The sequence below is a fragment of the Clinocottus analis genome, unplaced genomic scaffold (genome assembly GCF_023055335.1).
Source record: "Clinocottus analis isolate CAN_PGR_092001 unplaced genomic scaffold, fCliAna1.0.p SCAF_9, whole genome shotgun sequence".
NCBI classification, from domain to species: domain Eukaryota; kingdom Metazoa; phylum Chordata; class Actinopteri; order Perciformes; family Cottidae; genus Clinocottus; species Clinocottus analis.
In genome coordinates, this window is record NW_027176251.1 from 11,297,948 (window position 1) to 11,313,769 (window position 15,822).

The window sequence follows — 15,822 nt, forward strand, 5'->3', positions numbered from 1 at the left end:
AACATGTGTGTTATGTAAATAAAAAAATTGCACTTTTCATCTGTGCTTTTGAATGACAATAAAATACAGCAGCCCGTCACTGGAAAAAAAACAAACTTTACTCAGCATTTTAGAAAAACCAAAAGAAACAAAACAACCGCCAATCATTACATCAACATAAGAGTTTGTTCATATTGTTAACAGCATCCTTATGATAGAAGCAAATCATACATCAAGCAAATTACAACTTTGGCATTAAAGGCTCACTACAAGAAATCCCTCGAAGGAACTTTTTTAATCTTCAAGTCCTTCAAAAGTTTCCGGAGGCCTCAATCAAGACTTTAAGATGGAGGTCACGATTTCACAAAAGGCCTTTCAAGACAGTCACATAAATTCACATCTGTGATTTGAATCTGATTTTGTATAGTGTCTCGGTGCTTAATTAACTTGTTAAAATGTTAAAGAGCTGTTTGTTTCTTACGAGAACACACTGAAACCAGAAGTTTTGGACAGGAAGAAGTTTCTTTCTACTTTATAATCTGTCAGAGAGGCCTCTGAAAAGGCCTCTGACTGCACCCTTTAAAAGGCTCTCTTTCGAGTATGCACGATTCAGTTAATTGCATATATTTCATAATTACATACAGTAATCATGTCTCATATATACATTCTCATGAGATAAATACTAAATCTTTGCCAATTATATATGTTTGGAGTCCGTCATTTCTTAACGAACAATTGTTAGACTTTAAGGCACTTAGGGGAGTATCTACTTGATGCAAAAATAAAAAAAATCTATTGTGGCACAAATAACATCTTATAAAGTACATTACAAAAAACAACATCAAAAGCTATCAAGTATTTTCTGTAAATGCTTTGCTTTTTCTGGAGTATAAATGATTTAAGCTGCCAGACAATACAAATCTACCTGCTGTGCATATTTGTCGAGGCGCTCAATAGAAGCAGCGCATGAAGCCAAAGTCACAAAGTATAGAAAGCCCAAAGTCCCACTGCGATACCAAAACCATGCTTAGAGAGTTGCAAAGTCAGTCAGCAAAGTCAGGAAGGAAAAAAAAAGCCTGCATGACCAGTTTTTAGGAGCAACACAAACAGACAGCTGACAGATACAAGACTGTGCTACAAGCCATGTGTCCAAAGAACAGCGTTGGTTGTTTCCCCCCTTTTAAAAAGGCACTTTTGTTTTTGGTTTAGTCTGTAAAAAAGCTGGTTAACATGTTTCCAAAAAATCAGAATGTTGCACTCTGTCAACAGCAGCACCAGCTCTCTAGTGGAATTATGTTGATTTAGTTGAATAAGCAGTAAAATCCTACAAATATATACTTTCTGCATGGCACCGGTAGAGATTTAAAACATAGTACCCATTTCTAACATTTCTGCAAATCCTACATCTTTCTATCATCATAACAAAACACTTTTGGAGTTACTTATAAAGCAACATGTTTACATGTCCAACTGAGATACGCATTCATAACTTTATAACCAGGAAACAATAATTCCTTATTTCCGTACACGTTCATAACCACATACATCTCTCTGGAACAGAGCTGTGAATTACAAAAAATGAAATGTATATCAATTTTATTTTTTAAATAACTCACAGCTCCGTTCTCTCAAAATAGTCATTTTTTCTGTGTACAGCATAGCAATCCAAACGTATGATCTAAATCTACATAAAGAAATGTACTATGACATGTTGGTCTAAGGCTAAAGGTGAAAACAAAACATCTCCTGAACACCCTGAGTAAAGTACTTTGGCTTTCTTTTACAACATAGTTTATCGAAACTAAACATTTTATGCATTTTCCCTGCAGCACAGCAAAATACTGTTCCAAAAAACAATGATATAGATTGTAAACAACTACAACATCTGAAATCAGGATTATTTTCCTGTTTGAATGGCAGTGGGGACGTATTCCTGACAGGGTTCACTAGCTGTGCGTGTTGAGCGTTGACAGCATGGCCATTAAAAGTGAAAACTCAGCTTGGAGCACAAGCACTGGTCAATGGAGCTGTGTGTGTGTGTGTGTGTGTGTGTGTGTGTGTATATGTGTGTGTGTATATGTGTGTGTGTGTGTGTGTGTGTGTGTGTATATGTGTGTGTGTGTGTGTGTGTGTGTGTGTGTGTGTGTGTGTGTGTGTGTAAGAGAAAGTGTGCAAGAAGAGCAGGACAAGCATTAGCACAGCACACATGCAGTAACATAATTGAATATAAAACTCAAAAAGCTGAATAAGAAAATCCTGTGCCCATTACCCAAAAAACCAAAGCGATGCTAACCTGCAGATTAATCTGAATAAAAAAAAGGCAATATATATATATATAAAAAAAGATGAACAACTCAACAGTGAGACATTATTATTCTCTTTTGTAGTCTCCTGGAGGTGTTGGTTCAGGTGAGGTGCGGTCTGGTTTTTACATGATGGAGCAGTTCCCCGGCTTGGCATGGCCCTGAAGGATGAAGTGACACATTGCAGTGTTAAATGTGGAGAAAGTAGAAAAAATTGCCATTTTTTATAAATTCTAATAGGATTGGGCCTTTATCTATGTGGGTAGGTCTGCGTGACCCTGAGATCAATGCAGTTACAAAACTTGTCAGGTTTGTAGTTGAGACCTAAATGTGAAATTCAAAGCTCAAAGATGACTGGGATGTGAGCAAAGCCGTCGTAAGTAAAGAGGAAGGAAGTGGTCATTGCCTGCATTTGATATGTAGTTAACTGAAGAAGGCTTACACCGAAACATAGTTCCAAATATTTAACTTGTTTATTGGTGTAACTCCAAACTGTTTTAAGCTGCGAAAAAAACATTTAAAACATATTTTTTCCCTAAAATATAGCTTTCTGCTGTGTAATTACTGTTCATGTTGTAGCAGATAACTGTCCAGTACCTTTCTGGGCTCATTGGTCCCCATGAAAAAGGATTGTCCCACGATGCCCTCAGGTAGACCTCCACCGCTGCTACCACCGGAACGTTCCGATGTCTGTCCGCAGGAGTCGCAGATCACCGTGCGGCTCCGAAGGTTGTACTCGTTGTCTCCACCACTCGTGCTGTGAGCTCCCTGCAGGGGGCGACACAGAACAGGGTACTTGACACCGCTGCTTAACTGGAAAATGCTGCAGGAGTTGCGTGAACAAAAAGGAGGTTCGTACCATGTCATCGTCTTCGTCATCATGGAACAGGGTGCGTGTCACTTTCCTCATGGCCATTTCCTGATGGTTAATAAAATGACAAAATTAGTAAGCAATTGCTGAAAAAATACAGAAATATAAAAAAGGCACGCTAAACCAAATACAGGCGAAGCCAGACCTCTCCGTTGGCGCTGATGAGGGCGGTCTGCAGGAGGTCGCCGGTTCCCCAGGAGCTCTGGTTCTTCCACACCAGGTCAGAGGGAGGGTTGTGGGTTCCACCGCCAGAGGCAGCCCAGATCTGCAATGGTCAAAGTTCAGAGGTTGTAAGAAATTGTGAACTTTTAATAATTTAAAAACTGCTCATGACATACATACAAAAAAATAGGTTGCCTGTGGAGTTCTCATGGTTTTCCTTTTTTTTTAAATCATTTGTTCGGTATAATATTCATTAGCAATCAATAATATAATATTATGCTTACAACTGAACTACAAAAACTATTAAAAAAACATGGTATTTTTGTCATATACATACATGCAATGAGGGTTACTGGGTAATATGTATGTAGATGTTGTCCAATGTAAATTCTCCATTTGATGATGTGACAAAGACAACACAATGATACGCGTTTTATAACTAGTAACTAGTGGGCATTCGAGCCCATTGTACCCCTAAAGCGCCATCACTCAACCGAAATTTGCACTTCTAGTGGTCAAAAAAAAGAATAGTACCTTTATGTGTAGGGCAATATTAGTAAAAGTAATGAGAAGATCAAGAAATGGACAAATCTAGAAAAGTCATTGTAACTTACAGTGACATTTCCTCCGGCCTTCAGAGTGAACTTGTGGGGAAACTTGTAGATGATGGGAGTGGCGTTACCCACTTGTCTCTTCACCTGCCAGTTGGCCAGAGATTGGTCCTGTATAAAGAGTGAGAGAGGATGGGAGAAAACATTTAAAAAACTAAAACAAAAGCTAAATTTAATCTGGCTTGTAAATTTAAACCAGGTTAAAAGGGTTGAAAAGCCACCTGATAGATGAACTGACTAACCTCATCAGCCTTGTTGCTGAGACGGATGAACTTGCCCTCGAGGTCAATCTCATCCACTGTGATGCGGCCGCTGGCTGAGGCTTGCTGACTAATGCGAGTCTTGGTCACCGTGCCCCCCGCCATGCTGGAGGTTTCGCTGTCGTTGTCATTGAGGCGGCGCTTCTTGGCGAGGGCTGTGCCGGAGGAGTTGCGGCTGCTGGAGGCGGTGCCAGTGCCGGCGGCGCCTCCTGCACTGGAGGTGGCGGTGTGGAGCGCACGGCTGGTGTGGCTGTGACCTGAGCCGGAAGAGTTTACGACTCGGCTGGTGTGGCTGTGTCCTGATCCGGAGGTCCTCGCCACTGTGACCCTGTTGCCGGGTGAACCACTGGGTGACAGACTCAGCCTGAGGAAAGAGAGAAGAGCAGATTAAGATGATGATTTGTACCAAAGCAGTCACATGTAACATACAGGCTCTCTTCCTGCTCTAGCACTTTGACCCATACAGTAGCTACTGTAACCAGTGATTTGTTGATGCTCCAAGAACCAGAATTGTTCTGAGAAGAATTGGCTTTGCCCTTACTCCAGCAGGCGCACAAAACAATCGTATTCCTGTAACAACCTGTGGACCTTCAGTTGCCTCGAGGTGCATGTTTTTCAATGGTTTGTCTTCTGATCCACAACAATCTCACCTCTCCTCCTCTCCCTCCAGCAGCTTCCTGTATGCATTAATCTCCATGTCCAGGGCCAGTTTGATGTCCAGCAGCTCCTGGTACTCTTCCAGCTGCCGCATCAGCCGAGCTTGGATATCAGCCATCTCCCGCTCTTTAGCCTCCAGCCGCCGCCGCATCGTGTCCCGCTCCCTCGACATAGCCTCCTCCAGCTCTCGCACCTTGGACTCACTCGCTGCCAGCTGGTTAAAGAGAACACACATACAAAGGGTTAGTCAATTAAGACCAGTTAAGCAGTCTTTACACAACCTGCTACAGTACAAACACTCAGTCTGCTTCATGCGTCGGGTGAAGCTTAACGGTAAATTAATCAATAATGCTCGGTCAGCCGCCGAGCAGCGTGGCCAGTAAAACCAGCAGACTGATAACAAACCACTGACAGACTGTGTGTGTGTGTGTGTGTGTGTGTGTCTGTGTGAGCGTGTGTGTACCTGTTTCTGCAGCAGGCTGAGCTGGCTTGACATGCCCTCCACTCGCATACGGGTCTGCTGCAGCTCTTCATGAGCGGCTCCCACCAAGTGGCTGTTCCTGTCAGCCGAGTGACGAGCGTTGTCCAGCTGACATACAGAGATAAAAATAAAATAATCATATATATCTACATTCAACCAATCCTAAGAATGTAGAGTCAGGGGGCTGCTGTCAGACGCCCCGGGGTGGGCACGTTAGTGTCAGTGTGCGGACAGGAGGCCCCGGCAATGAAACCGCTAACCTTGTGAATAAAAAAGACGACCCGCTCTACACCCTGAGCCACAGACCCCCAGCTCCCTGCAATAATCAATACGCATTACTGAGCTGTCATTTGCAAATGCAAAAACAGCTACACACAAAGCTGAACTACTACGAAGACAACTGCAAAGCAGCCTCTACGTCGCCTCTAGGTGGCGACAGAGCTGCGTCTGTTGAAGCACCCAGATGTACCTTAGAGTTGTAGGTCTTCTCCACCTCCTCCTTGTAGAGGCGGACCTGCTCTTCCTGTTGGGCTCTCATCTCGACCAAGGCTGCGGCCAGCTTGCTCTCAAATTCCTGCCGTTGCCCGTTGTCCAACTCTACCATGCGAGTCTCATAGCGACGCTTGGACTCGCGCTGCTCCTACAGACAGACAGGTTGGCGATGGACATCAGTGTCAATAGCACTTACTTTTAGTTTCTTAAGACTAATCTAACTAAGAATTGTGTTGATTAGAAACATCTGACTCTCTCAACTCGTTATTAGATGACAAAAATAGTCATTTTTATTGACATTTGACAAGTCTGTTGCCAGTTTTGGTTCGCACATAACTACGACCAGAGCATTGTGAAAAGCAACTTAATTATGACGATTTAAATAAAATGTGCGTATTTTTTTAACTTAAAACAAGAGAGGTGAAAAGCAAAAAGAAGAGACATATCTGGAGCAGAAATGCAAAACAAACAAGCAGGATGTTGGAAGCGAATCAATAGCCTGTGGAAAAGATGAAAAGTGGCACAGATGACTTAGACAGCTGAATAAAAATAGAAGGGTTCAGGTGAAGAGTGGGAACCTCGTTGGTGATGTTCTTCTGGAACTCCAGCTCCTCCTTCACGGTCTGCAGGCGGTTCTCTGCGTCCACCCTCCTCAGCATCTCATCCTGCAGCTGCCTCTTGGCATCAGCTAAGTTACCTTCCAACTGGGAGGGAGGAGGAGAGAGAAAGAGAAATGTTCTTTAGTGGAGGCATGCAAGTAAAAAAATAACTCACACTCAGCTCAAGGTGTAATCTGGCCAGGCATCGCATACGTTCCCGAGTGTGGCCAGTAGGTGGAGCAGGGCCACAACTGTATCTACATCAGTCCTAAAGTAAACTTCATTGATAAAACAAACGGCAGAGAATGCAACCTTGTCTGCCTCGGCACCTCATTCATAATCAACTGCCTGGAGGGTTTACTTAAAATTACTACTTCCAGCAGCTTAATTTTAGATGTCGGTCACTGCAGCTTTGCACTCAACTGAATGCTTTTACTGACAGGTGGCAAACAAGTATTTTAAATACATTATTTTTACCTCTATTACAATCAACGCAGGAGAAAACATGTTTTCATTTACAGTTTAAAGTGACATGTAATGGGGAAGGCGTCCTCAAAAAGCTCAAATCATCCTAATTATTATGCTGGGCGTGCCACAGCAGTATGAATAAACAGGCATTTTTGTAATTTTTCTGCTTTCTGAATGAGTTTGTGTTCTCTGAGCTATGACACGTGCCTGTCCTCCCACTAACAACCACGTAAGACTTTGTTCCCAATAAAGACGTCATTACCTTGGCCAGCTGGACCTTGAGGTCCTTCAACTCAGCCTCCAGGGTCCGCTTCTCCCCCATAGCAGTGGAGAGGGCAGCATCTTTGGAGTTCAGCAGGGCCTCCAGGTCCCTCAGCCTGAGCAGAGCCGCCTCAAGGTCCGACTCCTTCTTACCGTTCCTGTAAAGACACAAGACGGACATCAATACTTCATCCCCCATGGCGTCTATAGAGATATGAAAGTCTTCAGTTATAGCTGATAAATGCTGCCAAGTAGCATTAAACCTAGAATCACTGTTGTGTTCCTAAATGTCATTATAGTTCATTCATGTTTGAAAGACACTTTACAAATAAAGCTGCCTGTTCTCACATGTGATTTATGCTATATGTTGTATTATAGGGTTTCTGTGAAAGGTGTACATGATCTAGTCTAATATTAACCCAGTACATTGTTGGTAACTATTTATGACTAATGAGTCTTGACATTAAATGTCAGGCCTGTTGAGTTAATATTAATACCAATGACAACATGTTCCTTTATATCTAAAAGTGAAACTTGATAAGCAGTGAACAACTGGGCTGCAGCAACAGGCGTTGCAGACGACACAAACCACCATTGTACGGTGCAGATAGCGCAGCAGTTGTCCGCTGTTGATGTGAACTGAACTTAGACCAACACATCAACGACTGTTATCACGTGCTGTACTCAACAGGAGCCCATTAAAGTCCATCTCGAGGGAACCAGTTTTGAATAAAGATAATTCACGTTTGTTGCACATGTGCTTGTGTGCACAGCCTCTCCTCTAACATTTAGACCAATTAAGGGTTTAGAGTTGGAAAAAAAAGAAGAAAAAAAATTGGATACAGTCATGGAAAAACAATATATACCCAGGATAAGATTGAGAGCAGAGAGGCTGTTAGCAGTATAGGTGGTTCATGCAGAGTCAAGAAGGAAATGAGCTCCCTGTTATTCTATTTGGCCCTGTAGGCTAGTCTTCATTGTCACTAATAATGGCCATCTGCTGGGGGAAATGGCTTACAGGCTGCTCAAACAGACCTCAGAGTCCTCCAGTCTTTGGCAGCTGAGCGTTAGGACAGCCAGGGATGAGCAGCCAGAGCGATACGCACACACTTTACTAACACACTCACAAAGTTACCCCACATCAGAATCTTCCACAAGCTTCAGAAGTGAAACGGTAATTTAAAACATTGAAATGAATCTTTATCACGGCATTAAATAAACACTACCGTAATAAGAACTTTAGAGGAGCTTGAAAATGCAATTCTGCATCCTGAAAATAGGAAGAGGAAGTGGCAGGAAAACAGAACTACACTGTGGCTGAAAGAGTCTTTCATGTCCAGCAAAAAAAGAGAAAAAGTCTAAAATTAAATCCAGAGAGAACATTCGTGATGCTTTACAGATGTTCAATCAAGCTTAGATAACTTGAATGGGTAATTATATAAAAGCCTCATTGTTCAGATTCAAATGAAAACAGACAGACACACACACACACACACACACACACACACACACAAAATTGTGTTACACTGAAGTGTTTCTGAATGTATAATTTAGCCTCATTGTACTACACTATAGTTGTTTTTGCTAAGTGTACCTATAAACTAGCAACTAAAGTCTATATATTTTACAGAAACTCAATGACCTTTTCCAGAGCCCTTGACCATGTTTAATTTACCAGATGTTGGGAGCAGATGTTTATACATTCCTTTTGTTTTTGCAGCAATAAACCAATTTGTATCGATAAATATATTGTCTCGTAGGTAAAATACATTCTTCTACCATTTACCAGCTGGTTGTCCAAGTTGTTTGAGGATATCACAGAGAGAGGGACGTTTTTCTCCCCAGTCAACATACTCGTAAAAAGACTCAAGAATGCACTCTCTTTACAACCCAGGTGTACAAATACCTAAATGTTTAACATCTAAAGACACAATACCTTCAATTCTTGAAGATACCAACAAGAATAGAGGTGACACCGACACCCTGTATGAACATGTCAACACGCTTCGACAGGCAGAGTAGTAGTCGAGGTAAAATGAGACGGTTACTGCTGTAAAAAATGTTTAAATTACGATCATCTTGTTGCGTCTGTAAAGTTAGTTTAACTACTCTAGCTGAGCCAAAGCTTCTGTAGCTTTCTAGCTGTGAGGAAAACGCCAAGGTTGCTGCTGCTGATAATACTGTAGAACATTTTAAATTCACAAAAAATGCTGCTCATTCAATTATGGACTGTAATAATAAACCCAAAACAACCAAACAGCTCTGAGACAAAGAGACATTTTGTTTTTACTTAAATGGGCTGTAATGTATAAATCTCTCTCACACACACACACACACACACACACACACACACACACACACACACACACACACACACACACACACACACACACACACACACACACACACCTTGAGGTGAAGATTACTTGAAACTATGCAGTTTTTTGTCTTTTTAGGAACATTTTAACAGTGTGATTGTTGTGAAGGTGGTCGCTGCGGGGCTCATTAGTGCTAATGGGCCCAGCGGCTCAGCTCCAACATTGAATACCTGGACAAAAGTGAGTACATTAAAAATGCTGCTCAACTGTTTGTATTGCTGTCATTTTGAGTATGAAGATAATGCAGAGATGGTTCCGGAAAACGTATATGCTTTGGAACACTTTCTGAAAAGTGAAGACGATGTAGAAGTCCCACAAACTTGCAGTCCCTCTCCTGGTCATCAGAAAACAACGCCTCAGATTGCAAAAAAAAAAAAAAAAAAAATCTGATTGTATAGACGTCTGAGAAATTGTAAATATGAGTTTATGGTCTCAATCGCTAGTTTCCAGTCTTCAAGTCAACATGATGTTCATTTAGTAAATGATGATCCCATTGAAAGTAAAACATTAAGCGGAATATGCTTCAGGCCCCTGAAGCATATTGCAAGGTAGCCACACCCCACATTTTAGGGTATGGCTACCGTGCAATACAGCTCGCTACCACAGCATTGAGTGATCTGAGAGTTGTGCACAATTACATTTAGAAACTTGACCCTTAGTTAATTTCCCCTTGTGTGCCACTTATGGTTGCAAAAACAAAGATGACGACTGTGTAAAAACGCCAAACACGCAACTTCAAAACCACTAAACCGATGGTTGGCATCACGGTGACCATGTTAGATACAGTTAATGAGTGCAACAAGACCTGAGCGCTGACATCATTATGTCAACATGCACACAATGCAGATTTTGAGCAGGTTTGATGTTTATCATCTTGGTTTCGTGTGTTAGTATGCAGAAGTTTGACAATTAGCACAAAAACACAAAGTGCTGCTGAGGCAGATGGGAATGCAATTACTTTTTGACGATATTTGGCCATAATAATAATAATTAATTAATTAATTAAAATGTTGACCTTATGATGGCGCTAAATGAAAACCTTCATTATTAGAACTCATCCTGATAGACTGGATATCTGTCCCAAGTTTATTGGCAACATATCCACTATTTTTGAAAAGATTTTCACTCAAAACTCTTGACCTGTTGTGGTACGAGAGGAAAGGTCAGATGATCAGAGTCATGAGACTTCTTCCTCACGGCCGACTAACGAACATTCACTGCTGTCCCTACAGCCAAATGTCAAAGGGAATATATCATGTACAGCAGGAGGTGCAGTAATATTAGTTAGGACATTGTCCTTCTGTTGTGTATAGAGGCCAATATATTGTGACCTCTGACCTTTATGTAGAAAATGGATTAAAAAAGTCTCTGGGTACCAATTCTTAGTATTAGTCATTAATGCTTGGGAACAACTCTTTGTATTGTGTTGGAAAAAATGCCCCCTAGCAGGATTAATAAAGTAACCATCTATTTATCTCATATAACATTTTAGTAAACTTAAGGTCAAATTCTTGAATCACATTTGATGAAATATCTTTTAAAAGATAACCTAAACATGATTCTTTAAGAATTACTTGAATAATGATACTATAATTAGCACATTAACCACATTTTATATGCAATATTTCCATTTTTAATGCAAAATTTAACTGCCATAAATTGTCAACTGGCACAACTACTACTTCAGGGATGTTTCTAAATCTAGCCAGGAACCCTGCATTCCTGTTTGCCAACCACAAGGTGCTAAACAGCACTGTTGTATTAACATGTGAGTTTTCACATATCATGGACAAATCAAGTCTTGGATTATATATGTTTGGAATCAACTGATCACCAAAGCCTGACAGACAAAAAGAGGCTGTAAGGGATTGTAAAATCTCTGAATTTAACACCGATGAAAGGGCGAATATGGGTTATGACAATAACGACCAATGGCTTCAGTTAACAGTCAGCAACCCAGAGTGGTACGATGGTCTGAGCTGTGCTTGAACACGGTGTCTTTGCTTCTTGCACCTCCGGAATGCTGCTCACGCACGTCGGCTTAAAAACAGTGTGTGGCATCTGAATGCAACGGAAGGATTTTGGAAAACCTTGTCAGTGTGTGTGTTTGTATTTCTCTTAAGTGCATGTGTATATGTGGGTGTATTTGTGCATGTTTGAGTCTGTTCTGCACTGTGTGGGAGTGTTGGCTGCAAAAACTGTGTACCCCTTGTGCGTTAAGTGCATATCCCTGTGAGTGTGTGCGTACATGTATGTTCCTGTGTTATTCTCATATATGATTTACATAATCCTGTGCAGGGTGCATGTGTTTGAGGAATTTGCTTTTGACTACCAGTTTATATAATTCAGTATGAAGTGTGTAATTAGAGAGCCCCAGCATAAATATCCTGACTTTATGTTTACATTGCGTTCCATCAAAACCTCACAGCCTGCGCTCAGAACACATGTGAGGAGCCTCTGCAGTTATTTTCTAAGAATCACACTATTAATATTTACAAAACAATACACAGTCAGCATGAGACTAACAAGTGTAGTACTGAGAATGGCTGCGAGCCAACAGATGAGCAAACAAATGCAGATTACATTTGGGAAATTAGGAAAATAAAAAGGCCAAAAAAAACCCAGCCTGTTTCATCAAGATAAGGGAAATCTGTTGCAAGTAAAACAAGGCGGGCGGCAGAGTTGGTTCTTGCAAACTGAGAAAGACCTTTGTGCTGAAAGGGCAGCGCCGTGCGATTTACATTCTGCTCCGAAAGAAGGAATTCAAAACAGAAAATTAGTGTGATTTTGGCAAGCTTCATTTGTATTTTTTTAAGCATCGACCACTTGTCTTCTTTCCACCCACACACAAATGTCTACACTCAAGAAAAAAATATGTATATTTTACAAAAGAATAGTAAAGGTTTCACACATCAGCCCACCCTTTTTAAGCAACAATATTAGAGCATTGTAAGGCATTTTGTTACAGAGTAAATTACACATTTTGAGGCACAAAGACAAAATGGGAGCCTTTGGATGGAGACAGTGTGAGATGGGGGAGAGGAGGAGAGGTGAGGCTGGTGTGTGGGTGGGGGTCGGGGGTTGTGAAATGGAAATGCAAGAAAGAAAGAGGCAAAAAGAAAAAGAGAAAGAGGGGGAATAATAGAGACAAGAAATCTGAGGAGGAGGAGGAGGAATGTGTTGGCTCGGCTCCCGGCCTCAAGGATGACTCACAGCTATCTTTGTCCACCCCGGTAACGAGAAACGAACCCCGCCTCTTGGAGTGAAAGAGAGAAAAAAGCCCACTACGCCCCCCTCCCCCCCGTTTTGCTATGCCGTTGCTGTGGTAACCATGGCCTGCAAGTATGCTGTTTCTACCACGCCGTGGACTCTACAGGAAAAAAAATAAAAATACTTTTCTAAATATCTCCAGACAAAGCATGTGCACTTTTTTTATACGCTCCTTAAGGAAAATCCAACCCATAATTTATACAAGATAGCCGAATTACTGCGGCCACAATGGGACTTTGTGACCTGAGCGAGGTCGATGTCAAGTATACAGCACAAAAACAAAATCTCAATTTAAAGTCTATATTTATCCATGTTCAAGCAATTCTGAATTTTAGATTAAGAAAAAAAACATTTATTTGTGTGTACAATTCCTATGATTTGGCAAGAGCAGTATTTGAAAGGAATCTATAATTCTAAAACTACTACAGAAGTTACATGAGTGCTGAATATTTTTTTTAGGGCCACTTTAACACAGCTCCATCCTCAAAGCTCGGAGCAGCCTCCACCTGTTTTTCCAACTTTGCAAACCAAATCCATGCCCTTGCTACTGAAGGTCAACATAGTCCACTAGTCTGTCCTGAATGTGGCTGCACTTTAAAAGGGTTATTTCACCCAAGTTACGATAAAAACACATCACCTTCATCACCCCAAGTATGATTTACCCATACAGACTTCTTTGCAGGCGTTTAAGGTCAATGGAAAATTTGCTTGATTTGTAATTTAACTTAACATTTCTTTCCAGACACAACGTCCTCGTCAATGTGGATAATTTGAGGACTTCGCAGTGTCAAGTAAAGAGAGTTGGTAGTGTTTTTTTGTGGTTTTTTTTTTACATTTTCGTTGTTGGCAACAAAAATAAATTAACCTACGTTTTACTGGAGCTGTGGCAGAAATCACAGATATGAATACTTCAAACACAAGGCATATAGAACCAGTTTATCTGTAGCTTTAGTAAGGAGAGACTGTAATTTTCTTATCTTTTGTAAGATAAGTTGACTCGCATATTCCCATTTATGAAAGTTGCATGGAAAAAGCAAAGTAGCTGCCAGGGATTGAGTTACCCACATGCAGACAGACACCTGGGAGCCGCCTACCACAGCTGCAGCTCCCCTGCAGCAGTCAGGGGTTTTGCACATGGGCACATCTGCTGAAGCTGTGGGGGCACAGGGAAGGAGGGCGGGGCATCTCATTCACTTCACCCGGGAGGTCTCTCTCTGCAAGAGGCTGCTACAGTTAAACACTTCATCACCTCATTCATTTCCTGTAGTACTTTTCAAACAATTCCTCTGACATGCAGTGTGAGGTTCCGTTGATCCATACTGGATGTTCCTATGTAAACACGCACACGCATGCATGCGTGGGCGGGGTTTCCTCATGACTCACTGCTCCAACACAGAGAAAAAAGGGTTTTTCCGAAATTCCCTATAGATTGTCAAATTTTCCCTCGTCCAATTTAACCCCCTCTTTTCTTTTTCCACCCTCACTACATTTAGTTTAGCCAGTCACAAAGCGGCTTTAAGTGGAGAACACCGGAGGGAAAAGGTGACTAAGAGGAAGGCTGTTAAATTAAGGGAAGGGGGCTTTAGTAAACAAACACGGGGGCCTAGAAATAGAAGCATGCTGGAGTAGTTTTAATACCGTGTTCATGATCCATTTAAATGAAATGTTTTTGAAGCAGGCTGTAACTAAACATAATTTTTGCTGATACATTTTCAGTCTATGTAATAATCAATTAATCAACTGAATTTCAGCACGGATGTGAGTAAACGTGAAAATGACTGAACAGATGTACTTTAACCTTTGAATAAAAGATGTAGTTGATGTTTGTAGATAACCTCCAAGGTGCACTGTTGCACCAACATGTGTAGTACAGCAGGTAAGAGTTCATTTACACACTAGAGATGAGAGATAGGAGAAACATCAATGGACATTTATGGCCCGCTACCTCAAGTCATGCTTTGCCAAGTGTGTTGTTCTACCGCCCAAAAAATGTGCAGTAAAACGAATATTACATGCTGGCACATGACTGTTTCCTGTGTTTCTTCAGGGATGAGGAACACAATAACAGGGATTGTGCATGTATCTGCGTGTGATAAATCACCAGAAACCGACAACAACGCTTTGCCAGAGGCCACACAGACACATCCACATGTGGCAGATGGGAACAGAGTCGCCAGTGTGTTCGGTCTTGAAGCAGAGCAAATGCCGAGCGCGTCTGATTTCAGGGAGCCGACTTCTGACAAGACAACCACAAAGGGAGGGGACACCCAGGCAATGTTCTCTCACGTCAAACTCATGGTTTTGTTTAGGCCGTCTCCAAAGCAAGGTTTGGAAACTGAAAAAGAACCATATGTTATCTCTTTGTGCCATTCACGGCTGTGACAATTTGCGTTTGTTAGTACAGTTCCTCAAACACAGTCAGTCAACAAGAGATGAAAGAGAGGAGTGTCCCGCCTTTTACAGAACAAAAAACAAGCACGTGTCCACAGACACCAAGAGACATATGAAACAGCCTTTGTTCCTCCTTGCATGATTAGTTGATTCATCTGAAAGTGAGTCACACTGAGTTTTGTTTTAGTTTATAAGCTACTTTCTATTGGTGCTGAAACAGATTAAATGCTAAGATAAAGAACAGTGCAAGGACTTTGATGCTAAATCAGAAAATGAAAGTGTCAACCTCCAGTGTCGTAAAAAGAGTACACATGAACATTGGATGATTAAAAATAGGGAATACTTGTCGAGTCTGCAGGCACATAAAACATTGCATCCTTCACAAAACAGGTTTAGCTGCATTGCCTTAACATTGATTCTCCAAGTATACAACATTATCTTGCTGCCAGATGAGACTTTGAGCATCGTCGCTGTGCACATACACCATGTGACACTGAACTTTGTTTCCGTCTTTCTGATCAGAAGGGTGTGCCCATTTGCATCCTTGAGTTTAATTCTCATTTGCATTTACAAGCCATCACCACCCTCACTTGTGCTCCTCGTAGTAAACAACAGATTGTTATAGCCTCCTGTTCAATA

At 41.4% G+C, this 15,822-nt stretch overlaps 1 protein-coding gene across 3 annotated transcripts in view; it reads right to left on the reverse strand.

The window, feature by feature from the left end:
- Positions 1-78: 78 nt before the first annotated feature.
- Positions 79-15,822, reverse strand: part of LOC137780880 (lamin-A-like) — a 29,344-nt gene continuing 13,600 nt past the window's right edge. For all 3 annotated transcript variants that reach the window (XM_068569206.1, XM_068569205.1, XM_068569207.1), the window contains exons 3-13: positions 7,146-7,302; positions 6,395-6,520; positions 5,794-5,964; positions 5,307-5,432; positions 4,837-5,057; positions 4,169-4,550; positions 3,930-4,037; positions 3,299-3,418; positions 3,142-3,201; positions 2,880-3,050; positions 79-2,443 (exon numbers count right to left, since the gene is read on the reverse strand). In XM_068569206.1, coding sequence (XP_068425307.1) covers positions 2,408-2,443; positions 2,880-3,050; positions 3,142-3,201; positions 3,299-3,418; positions 3,930-4,037; positions 4,169-4,550; positions 4,837-5,057; positions 5,307-5,432; positions 5,794-5,964; positions 6,395-6,520; positions 7,146-7,302 — 1,678 coding nt within the window. In that variant the 3' untranslated portion in view covers positions 79-2,407. The remainder of the gene's footprint in view (positions 2,444-2,879; positions 3,051-3,141; positions 3,202-3,298; positions 3,419-3,929; positions 4,038-4,168; positions 4,551-4,836; positions 5,058-5,306; positions 5,433-5,793; positions 5,965-6,394; positions 6,521-7,145; positions 7,303-15,822) is intronic.